At 52.3% G+C, this 11840-nt stretch overlaps 2 protein-coding genes across 2 annotated transcripts; both read left to right on the forward strand.

The window, feature by feature from the left end:
• The first annotated feature begins 776 nt into the window (after positions 1 to 776).
• ASPWEDRAFT_44735 (SDR family oxidoreductase) lies at positions 777 to 2356 on the forward strand. The gene has a single exon (XM_040836334.1). It carries the CDS (start codon positions 1148 to 1150, stop codon positions 2159 to 2161), a length of 1014 nt encoding a protein of 337 aa, XP_040684429.1. The 5' UTR covers positions 777 to 1147; the 3' UTR covers positions 2162 to 2356.
• A 770-nt stretch (positions 2357 to 3126) lies between these two features.
• Positions 3127 to 8322, forward strand: ASPWEDRAFT_54142 (uncharacterized protein; the record flags this gene model as incomplete). Its single annotated transcript, XM_040838017.1, has 2 exons — positions 3127 to 6985; positions 7028 to 8322. The coding sequence occupies 2 exons, from the start codon at positions 3127 to 3129 to the stop codon at positions 8320 to 8322; spliced, it is 5154 nt and encodes a 1717-aa protein (XP_040684430.1).
• Positions 8323 to 11840: the final 3518 nt, after the last annotated feature.

Genomic DNA, 11840 nt, shown 5'->3' on the forward strand with positions numbered 1-11840 from the left:
AGTGGTATTATGCGTTTCCTATTTGATTGATTTATTATCGTGTTATGGCTGGGCGTAGGTAACTCGTTGGGATGTAGTTGGGATACTCATAGTAGGCCGTACAGAGATTGTATCGCAATTGCCAACAATCTTCCTTGACGATAACACACACAAAAGCCAAAAATATTTTCAAATGAAAAAAATAAAATAAATTTCTTCTTAGTTTTATCTCGTGATCTGTCCACAACCGGATGTATGGTGTGGAGTTGATGATCTTCTACATACAGTACATACCCTCGTATATACATTACCAAGTCTTTTTAACTTCAATAAGCCAGATCCACACCAACCTGTACATATTTTACACGGGACATTGAGATGATAGTCCTAGATGGGCTATTTTTGAACGAAGGCTCAGTAGAACCGGTGAGTTGAATGTTCAGCTCGGCTTAGCTGGCTGTAATTATCTGTTGGGCGGGTCTGGACTAGTTTTGTACGACGTGGATTGTGATGGGCTTGATATGGTCTGTAGTGTGTATTTTTACCCTGTAGATGTTGCTTGATTGTGATTGAAATAGGAGGTATTTTCTGTGTGGATTTGGTTATGGGGGTGTTGGAGGGTTGTTATAAGATGTTAGAAAAGGTTTGATGGACGGCAGGTCGAGTCATTGTATGTATGAAGTGACCGGAATAAACCTTCACGTGCAGTAAATCCCATATTCAGTATGCATGGAGATAGAGTTGAAAAGAAATACGTGTGATATTTGTTATACTCTACAATACCACCGATACAGCCACGATTTGCTTTTGATGATACCGACTCAATTGGCCCAGAGATCTCTGTTGGGATTACCCTCTTCAACCAAGTCGACTGTCATTGACTGCCATCCAGAAGTGCATAAAGGACGTCAAGTCCGCGTGCTCGTCCTCGTGCTGTTTTGCCCTTGGCATCGCCGCAGCTTTCTTTGTTCCGACAAAGCACGAGTACGTCAGCAAAATCCTGTGAGAAAGCGCTATATATAACGTGCCAAGTCCCTTTTATCTGCTTCGAGTCTTTTACCAAGTCATCTATACCCAGGTGCGAAGAAATGGGAGTTACAAAGTGGTTCTCCCGAGAGGGTACGCTGTCTTGGTCTCTGAGCCCCGCATAAGAACTGCATGATAACAGATGACAGGCTTCACTGCCGATGTGTTTGGCAAATTCTTACAGTCCACAATCTTCGATCCGTGGAAAATCGTACCTCTCTTCCTGTGTGCACAATACACAACAGCAGGCAGTGAGATCGTCCAGCAATATCCACAACTTCTAGGGGCACTCAAGGTCCTCCTCCCTCTCGCTGTAGGCCGCCGCCTCAATGCATGGCTCAGCCGTCGTGCCGTCAACAATGGCGTCTCGGACAAGTACGACTGGTCCCGGGAGGTGATTGTGTTGACGGGTGGAAGCAATGGGATTGGAAAGCAGATCGCGGACCGTTTTGGTGCGCGTGGGATCAAGGTTGCTATCCTGGATATCCAGCCGCCTACGGAGCAGCTCCCTCAGAGTGTGCATTTCCATCAGTGCGATATCACATCACCTTCTGCCATCGCCGCTGCTGCAAAGGACATCCGCGCGACGCTGGGTGAGCCGACGATTCTCATTAATAACGCTGGTGTTATGAGCGGGAGAACCCTTCTCAACTCCACCGAGGCCCAGACAAGGCTCATCTTCGAGGTCAACACCATGTCGCACTACTGGCTTTCCCGCGAATTCCTACCGTCTATGATCGCGAACAACCACGGGATGGTGGTGACGGTTGCCTCGCACGCGGGTTACACCACCACCCCGAACATGGTGGATTACTCGGCTACCAAAGCGGCGTCGATTGCATTCCACGAGGGGATATCGGTGGAATTGGCGACGCGGTATAAAGCTCCTCGAGTCCGGACTGTGCTTGTCACACCGGGATTCGCCCAAACGACTCTTATCAAGGACCTGACGCCGGAAGATAGCTGGATCGGGCCGCTGTTGCACCCAGAGACGGTGGCCGACCAGATGGTTGAACAAGTGCTGACTGGCCAGAGTGGACATGTCAACTTGCCTGGATCTGCGGGATGGATCGCCAGGTGTATGAGGGCGTCACCGTTGTGGTTTCAGTGCGCGATTCGCAAGCGATTGGAGAGAAGGGTGCGGGCTGTTTTTTAGATCGTGTACATGGCAGATTAGATGAAACAAAGGATAGGCAAGAAAGGCTGCTGGTTAGCCGGACATTAGGATTAGGATTGAAGTGTCATGGTTGGAGTGCTTGTCTGTATGTATTTAATTGGGTAGCGAATCGATGATGCTATATCCATCCCTCTTGTGCTGAGGCCAATCGAATCCAGAGCATCGACCAGGATCAAGTGGCGTTGACCACGACAGCTGATGATGGTACTAATTCCACCCGACAATTCATCGCCAAACAGAACTGTTCTTAATATGTACTCTACCTAGTTCCTCTCCTGCCTAGCAGCAGCAGCAGATAGCACTCGCAACCAGCCTCTTATTTGTTTCTCGAGTCTCGGCTCTTGGCACGTGCATCTCCCAGCCTCACACCGACTTTGTCTTTTTCGCTCTTCCTTCGCCTCTTCTTTTCTCTCTCTCGCCCATCCTGGGATAATCAACCAACAACTCACTCCCAGCTCGGACTTTATCGTCCTTGTGACCTGCATATTTTCCCCCACCTGCATCTCCATCGAGCTTGATTTTTATTACCTCTCATATTCACGACATCTGATGAAACAGCCCCCGATCGGCTCTGTAAGTTCCCTCACGCGCTAACTTTAGCGCCCAGATTGTCTGGAGCAACCGAGCTGTTGTTCTGTGTTTCGCGGGCTCCGCAAAAGAACCACGGTTCATAGCCGCTTTCTTGTTTACCTTTTCCCCAGCGCAAAAACAACTCCGCTTCGACGCTCTTTACTGCGGTTATTGTGATTATTATCATTCCTTTTCTTAATGATTATATGATATCGACGACATCTACGATTTAATTTTCTTTGTTGAGATATCCCCCCGCTTTTTCTTTTTTTGACGCCCACATTTTCCAGATCTGTGAACATTCTCGACAAGATTTTTCCACATGTTTCTCCGTCTCGCTCGGGCATCTTTCTGATCCCACCTCTGCCCACGTCATGTTGAAGGCCCTCATAAGCGGGGGCCGTTCCTCCGACTCTCGCAGCACTTCCAGCAAGAGCAGTAGCAGTGGCAGCAGTGGTCGACGTCGCCGTACAGATTCTTCCTCTTCCAAGTCTTCCAAGTCCAAGTCCTCGCGGGGTGACGACCGTGATCGCGGCTTGGGCGATCTGTCCGCCTACGCCTCATCGACCAACAGCAAGAGTCGCAGACGCTACGCTTCCAGTAACGCGGGCGAATCGGTCGCATCGAGCTACGTGACGGCCGAGCCAAGTTTCGCAGACGAACCCGACCGGAGTGTTGTCGAACCATTGACACCGTTGACACCGATAACTAGAGATTTAGATGATGGCGACCGCTACGACCGCTATCGAGACGTTGATGATCGTGATGGATACACTGCGCGCAGGCGCGACCGGAACCGATCGCCCAATCCAGACGAGCGCGACCTGAGGAGGATAGATAAGAAGGAAAACTTGGATCGCGACGATGATATCGAGCCTCGCATGGACCGCCAGCGCTACCACCCAGGCGATCCGTACCTGCCGCCGTTAACTACCAATATCCCGACAACTGGAGTTGCTGGTCAGTTCGCCGCTGACATCGCCTCGCCTGGCTTCTCCCAGTTTCCGAACCAATATCAGACCACGATGACGAGCCCTCTAACGCCTGGCGTGGCCCATTCGCCTGGAGGCTACGATCCCCATGTGCCGCATCAATTCCCCGGCCAGTTTCCTTCATACCCATCTAGCCCATATCAGCTCAATCCAGCGGGCGAAGCGGCCGATTATTATGGCGATCAAGGGCAGTCGGTTCAGCACCAACCAGGCATTCGTCCCAAGCCACCAGCCATCATCCCTAATAACCAAGCGCATTTGATGACTGCCTCCCCAAGTGCGAACCCTCCGCCGGAGCCTAGCAGCATGGGACAGGTTGGTGCGGCGGCTGCGTATTACGGTGACGAAGTGGAAACTCCAGCCGTGGAGACTCCAGCAGAAACAGCAGAAACAGTACCACCAGCACCACACCAAGAACCTGAGAATCCCCCGTCTGTCATATCAACCAAGCCTTCGAAACCGTCTAAGCCTTCCAAGCCCTCCAAGCCCTCTAAGCCGTCCAAACCGTCTAAACCATCCAAGCCCGTCAAACCCATACCAGCTGGGATCTCCGCCGGCGGTGCATATGGCGTGCAGAGTAGCCTCGTGGCCCATAATGACCCAACCTCTCCTTTTGTACCAATGGATCCGACAAGTCCTGCATATATTGAGTCTGAAGTTCAGAGCCCCGACAAACCTTCCCACAATTCTCATAATATTGAAGCCGCCGCGGGTGGCGCAGTAGCTGGAGCAGCAGCGGGGTATATGATGGGCCACCAACACCATCCTTCCTCGAATGGCGAATACCTACCTCAATATCCGAATCAGAATTACACGGAAATGCCCCTTAACGGTGTGAGCCCCGGAGGCCCGTCGATGTACCCCCCTTATGCAAATCCTGCTTGGTATGCACCCGGTGTTGGAGGAGCACCTCCCTATGGTGCTCCAATGCATCCCTATCACCATCATCCGGCGTATCATGGATCACCTTTCCAGTCCGGGGGCTTGGCATTTCAACAGCCTCAACGTGGACCGCTGGATAAGTTTGTTGATTTTTGGAAGGATCCTGATGGCGTGGGTATGTTCGAGGACTACACAGAATCCATTGGGGTCTGCAAGTACTGTTTCGAGCCTGGTACAAGTTCCCTGAATGCGCCCCGAAAACATAATTATCAACCTCGCCGCCGTCGCTCTCCTGATCGTTACCAGAATGGCTCCAGAATTGACAAGTCGCTTCGCTATCCGTCCTCCTCGGAAGATGAGGGCCGACAGCGCAAGAAGTCGTCAAAGAGCTCCTGGTTGCCTGGATTGCTTACCGGATTCGCTGCTAAATCGCTATTTGGCGGCAAAGATTTCGAAGATAGTTATAATGTACGATCAAGTCGGCCAAACAGCGCAGGAAATTCCTCGCACGATGATGAAAGTGGTTCGGACCGAAAGAGCCAGGCCTCCCGCTATCGGCGTTCTCAGCGGAGCCGGTCACCTGGCCGTTCCCGCCGCGGCTCGAAGTATGATGGATCTCGCTTATCGTCACGATCCCGTTCGCGATCAAGGTCTTCGTCCAGGACTGAACGCACCACTTTGAGAGATGCGGCTTTGGAGTCTGCGGTGGACTCAACATTAGGGGAGTCGAAGCCTCGTAATCGAGGTCGCAGCCAGTCCCCCAGGCGTACCAGAGGCAGGAAGTCATCGTCCGATTCTTCATCATTTCTCGATATCTCATCTAAACCATCACGGAAATCCATTGCTGGTGGCCTGGGCTATTTCTTTACGGCGTCTTCCGAGAACCGAAAGAAAAGACGCCATAAAAGGAGTAGCAGCATCTTCTCGTTTAACAATTCTTCATCTTCATCACTGGATGCTGATCTGGCCTTCGGAACTGGCTTTGCGAAGAAACCCGGCAAGTCGAAGAAAAAGGGCCAGAAGAAGGACGAAGATGTGGATGCTAAGCTGCGCGATTTGAGCGCAACAGCAACATCACTAGCCGATAGTGCTTCCCCTGGAAACAGACGCAGACGAGGCGAGATTCTTGCCGGCAAAGACTCGCGGCGGTCAGACTATGCCTCATCCGCCACCAACGATGACGACTGGGAGGACTTGGATTCGGAAGACCAGTCATCATCTAGTGTCATCTCTGGCCTGGACTTCGGTGGCAGTGCACTATATGGCCACGAGGACTCGTCGGATTCGGGCACGTCCAAATGGAGTTGGAGATGGGGCAGTAAGAGGGATAAAAAGAAGAACAAGAAGAAGCAATCTAGTCCGACAGCAAGTCACATCCACCCTGGTGCTGCATTTGCGGCGGGTGCTCTCGGAACGGCTGCCTTTGCTTATGCCAGAGATTCCAACCAGGGCGATGCAAATAATGCAGGCGATCTTCGACATGTTCACCCCATGCCTATTTCTGATCCATCTGGCCAACCCGCCTTTGTGCGTTCCTCAATTCCTCTCCAGCAGCCCCAACCTGTGATGCCAGTCTCCCAGGCGGTATACTCAAGCGAGGGAGAAACAATTCCTGCATTTGTCGCCCCGACTGGCCCTCCTGCCGCAGCGTTTCGTCAATCTTCTGGTCGAGCTGATGGACAGGGATATTGGAACCAGGACGCTCCTTCGTATTTCGATCGCAGCGATGTGACTTCCAATGCGAATCGTCCCCATCGGCGGACCGGCTCTTCAGTGATTACGGACCCCTTCGCTGGCACAACAGTATCCAGTCTTAAGCGTCGGTCTTCTGGAAAAGACAAAGACCAAGCTAGTGTTTCATTTGACCTCACCGAAGAGCAAGCAGACAAAGAGCGACGAACCGACCGTGCTCGAAGAAACAAGCGAGACGCTGAATATGGAGTTGGTTTGCAACTTATAGACAAAGAACAGGAGGAGCTCGAGGAAGCTGAACGTCGTGAAAAGCGTCGTCGAGAACAGGACTATGAGAAGCGACGAAGAAACGATGATTATGACGACTTCTGCTCGCGCCCTTCTACCTCGCGCAGACGGTCACCGGAACGTGAATCCCGTCAGAAAGACTCGCCAAGAGATGGTGACTCTCCATCATGGGTTGGTCCTGCTGCCGCGGGCGTAGCAGGAGCTGCAGTTGCAGCTAGTATGTTTTCAGGAAGAGCTTCGAATGATACATCTTCCGAAGCTAGTCAGAGGCGCCATGAGGAACGCCGAGAGAAACGCCGTGCAGAGCGCCGCCGTGGCTCTGGGCATGGTTCTGAGCGCGGCTCTGAGCGCGGCTCTGAGAGAGGATCTGATATCTCTAGCCAGGCTATCCCCGAAGCTCCTCGAGAGGTCATCCCTGAAGTCCCACCAGTGCCAGTAGATGAGCCAGCAGAGCACGTGAAAAGTTCAGCTTTCCGTGGTGTCTCACGCAACAAGCCAGTGTATGATGATTATGCGCAGTTCTTTGCCCCTGAACAGATACGTTCCAGCCCAGATTCTCAATCTCGCTCTCGCGAGACTACCCCAACTCCTCAAATCGTGGAGGCAGAGCCTGCTAGTGAGACTTATGGTCGGGATATGGCCCGGCCATCCAATCAGCCTCTGAATTTACCGTGGCCTGTACCTCGACTGAATCTCATTGAACCTACTCCTCCTCAAAGTCTGAGTGGTTCTGTGAGGGGCGGCCCCTCCCCTGTTGTGCCCTCGGTAACGCACGAGGAAGATATCGCGAAGCCCACCGAGTCTAAAGTATCTTGGGGAAAGCCCGTAACGCACGAGTACGAGGTTCCTTCTGAGCACGAATCGATTGATAATGAAGTCTCCGGAGAGCCAGATGCTAGACAATTAGTGCGCCATGTTCCAGAATACTCGTCTTCCAAGACCGTATCGGAAGAACCTGCTGAGGCTTATGGAAAAAACATCGAATTCGCAGCTGTTGTCGCTGCAGCAACGGCCGCTGCAGGTTTTGATCCTTCGATTGTGACAGATAATCCAACCTATCATACCGAATCATCGCCACCTCAAGCTCAGCCACAGGTAGCCTTTAGGTCACCATGGCCTGAGACCCCTTTGCATGATGTGCCTCACGGGTTCGTCGAAGAAGGTGAAGTTCAGACAACCGATGACGAAGGAAAAGGCAAAGAATACGTGATTGTAGACCGTGAGGGAGAAGATCCGAGCGCCAACGACAAGTCGAGGGAGCTTGTATATGCACCCAAACATCTCGTTCAACAACACCCATACCGTTCAGATCCGGAATCTGCTTCCAGAGATCTTGGGCAAGTTCAACCTTATGCACCATATAGGCCGTCAATTGCCCAAGGCGTCATTGAGGAGCTCAGCAGCAGCAAAGCTCCCAAAGAAGATGAACAGTTTACAGATGCTCCTGAAGTTGCCATTCCCCCCGAGTCCCCTCTTGAGGATGTATTCTCCATGCCCGGTGGCTTCGAGACTCAGGCAACATCGAAGGACCCCAAGCATATCGGTAACACTCGCTCTGTGGTTTCAGCCCCTGTCAGTGGCGAGACCAATTCTCCGACAAGAACCGGAGCGGAGAGGTCAAAGGACAAGAAGAGACGAAAGAAGCGCTCAAAGGGTGGTAGTGACATTGATGACTCCAGTCGAGGGGGATCAATGGAGTTTGATGAGAAGGTATAGTTTTCCTTGTTAGTCGTGTTTGATTGTACATCTGCTATTCTTGGACATACATGTCTATCTTTAAGCCCTGAAAGCAAGAGATATAAGACACATATACTAAAATCTTCTTTCCTTGTTGCTTTCACGTGCAGGATCGTGAAATCGCAGCGAATAGTGACAGGAGACAGCCTTTTTTAGATCAAGGCCCCGAAATGCCAGTCAGGCCAGACGGCATTAATAACGATAATGATAAAGGTGGTGCTTCGGGGCGCCGCGCTCTTTTCGCGGGCGCAGCAGTTGCAGGGCTAGGTTTGAAATTATTGGAAAACCGACCCAGGAGTCGCTCAGCGTCTCCTCCACCAACACAGAAGACCATTGACCTTGGCCCCAAATCTCAGAGTAGACCATCGTCACCCGAGTTAACCGGAAAGCATGATACTGATCGCCAAGGTCAAAGATCACGCCGATCATCCATGATTCGGGAATCTCCAACTGCTGTTCCCCTACATTTCCGTCGACCCCCAATCTCGCCCAAGGTTAGTCGTTCACCGTCGGTCGGCTCTCCTCCTGCTAGCACGTCTTCTGGCTCTCCCACCCAAACACGTTCGCGCCGGCCAAACTCCTGGGAATTCCGAAACTCACGAGAAATCCGCCCCCTGTGGCTTGTCGAACGGCATGGCATTGCAAAGATGGAAGCTCAGCCTGATGAGCCTTTGCCGTCTTTGCCGTCGAGCAAAACATCATCAAGAAACCCGTCCGTGGGGGATCTTGCTGCCCTCGCAGACGAGAAAAACCCGGGTGCTATGGATTCCAACGAAGATACCCGTGATAGACAGGCCCTGACTGTGCCTGAAATCACCACTAGCAGAGCTCTCTGCAATGATGCCGAGCATGATGTCTTTTCTTCTCAGCGTGAAGTCCTTACTGAACCAACCTTCGAGGAGCCTCATTCAACTAAGAAGCCAAAGCCTAAGTATGAGTTCCATTCGCCATCTGAACTTCTGCAGGACCCGAGTAGCTTCGTCGAATTGCCTCCTTCCCCGACAATGCTTCCTTCGGCTGAGGGTTCAGCTGTTGGAGTTAGAGAGGCAAACCTCGAGAGTGATGAATTGCAGCGTGATTTACTGAGCCTCCCTGCACTCCCCGAGTCTCGACCTTCTAAGCCCCAGGAAAAGCAGGCGCACGGCCCGGAGAGTGACATGACAATCCCAAGTCAGGATAAGTCAGTTCCTTCAAACCTGATGAAGGGAGTTGGGTTGGCAGGAGTGGTTGGTGCAGCTGTTCATGCAGTTGCTAACGACGAAGGTCAACAGAAGGGAGTTCACGAAGTTAACTCTATGATATCCGACCAGACCGCTCCTCTAGAATCTATAGAGAAAGCTGTTGACTCCGAAAAAGCGATGCTTCCAACCACCGAGATCCCAGCTGTACCAAAGGATAAAGCTGTTCCTACCCTCCCAGACGTCGAAGTTCCAGTGTCGACAACACCCTTTGAGACTGATAGAGCCGTTTCTCCCGCCACGGACCCAAAGCCCGCTAGCTCTGCTAATTTTCTTGATAATGTTGTCGCAGCGGTCCCAGCAGAGTTGGAAAACAAAGACCTGGAAAGCTCAACTACGCCTGCAGTCGAAGAGGTGGTTCCTCAGGACCGCGAAATACAGACAACTGATGCCCCCGATCCTCAAGTCGCTGGGGAACCTACAGAGCCGGCATCTGAAGCTGCTAACAAGGGTCTTGATGAACTGGCGGAAACACAGCCCGAAGATGCAGCGACCGAACCCCCTGCGCCCGTGTCGTCCTCGAAAAAGAAGAAGGATAAGAAAAAGAAAAAGAAGGGCCAGAGCGTGGATATGACTAGCGCCGAGACTCCCGCACCTGAGGAAACGACATCTGCCCCGTCTGTGCCTGGAGATAGCCAGGAAGCACAACAGGCCGTGCCCGAGGATACGCCCGTTCTTAACAAAGAAAGTGTGCCTGAATCAGACCTCGCTCCTGCAGCAGTGGCTACTGTCGACCAAATCCCTGTCCCCGAAGAAACTCTGACAACCGACAAAGAAGTAATCCCTGAGCAAGAGGCTGCCGTTGAATCGGATCCTATCGCCAAGTCAGAGCCCGCCGCTGAGCAAGCGACTATCCCTGAGGAAACTCCCAGAAGTGACAAAGAATCTGAATTGGCGCAAGAGCCTGTTCTTATTCCCGGATCCGAGCCTATTGCTGAAGCGGAGGTTGCAGTTGACCAAACACCTATTCCCGAGGAAACAACCATGGCGGGTAGAGAACCAGTGCCTGAGCAAGAGCCTGTGGTTGAACAAGAGCCTGTGCATATGCTTGAAGCGGAGCCCATTGCTGATGCAGAGGCCGCGGTTGACCAAACACCTGTTCCCGAGGAAACTCTGACAACCGATAAAGAAATAGTGCCAGACCAAGAAGCTGCGATTGAACCAGAGCCCATTGCTGAAGCGGAGCCTGCGATTGAGTCCCAGCCTGTGGTAGGCCAAATACCCGCCTTCGAGGAAATCCCCACGGATAACAAAGAAGCTGCGCCTGAACAAGAACACCCGGTCGAGGAAACACCTGCCATCGACCAAGAGCCTATCTCTGAAGGAACCCCGGTGGTCGACAAAGAACCCGTGCCTGAACAAGTATCCGTGACTGAGTCAGAGCGCGTCCTTGAACCCCAGCCCGTGGTCGAGCAAAATCCCATCACTGAGGAAACTACGAGGGTTGATCAAGAACCTGCGCTTGAGCCAAACCCCGTCACTGAATCAGAGCCCGTCCTTGAACAAGAACCCTTGTTAGAACAGCCACCTGTCAACGAGCAAGAGCCTGCTGCCGAGGAATCTCCTGCCGCTGGTGAAGAACCCGTGCCTGAGCAAGAACCTCTGGCCGATCTGGATCCCCTTTCCTTGGTTGATAAGGAGACTGTCCCCGAGGGACTTCCCACTACTGAAGAAACTGTGCCTGAAAAAGAACATGTTACCAACCCAGAGTCTGTCCTCGAGGAAACCCCCGCTCCTGATAGGGAAGCGGTGAATGATCAAGAGAATGCAGTTGAAACCGGGATAGTGCCTCAAAAGGAGTCCTCTGTGGATCAAACCCCCGCCGTTGAACAAGAACTTCCTCGCGACGAGAACCAAGCAGCTGAAACAGACCATGTGACTGAGCAGGTGCCTGTACATGAGAAGGATGCTTCTGAGCAAGACCCTACAACAGCCACGCCTGTCACAGAAAATGCCCCAGAAACAGTCGAGGGGAGCAAAGAACTACAGCCCGAGATTGCGCCGGCTGCCGATGCTGAAGAGACACCTGTTGTCACGGCGTCTTCGAAGAAATCCAAAAAGGACAAGAAAAAGAAGAAGAAGAGCAAGGGGGCCGCCGCTGAGGAACAGCCCGATGAACCAAGTGGTGCCGATGCTGCTCAGCCGTCTACGGAGCCTACAGTTGCGGAAGCACAGCCCGATGAGCGACCTCCAAAACTCGAGTCGGAAACACTTCAATCTACAACCGAAGTCCCAGAGTCCACCGAAGATGTAGTCACT

This window comes from Aspergillus wentii (genome assembly GCF_001890725.1).
Source record: "Aspergillus wentii DTO 134E9 unplaced genomic scaffold ASPWEscaffold_8, whole genome shotgun sequence".
Lineage (NCBI taxonomy): Eukaryota > Fungi > Ascomycota > Eurotiomycetes > Eurotiales > Aspergillaceae > Aspergillus > Aspergillus wentii.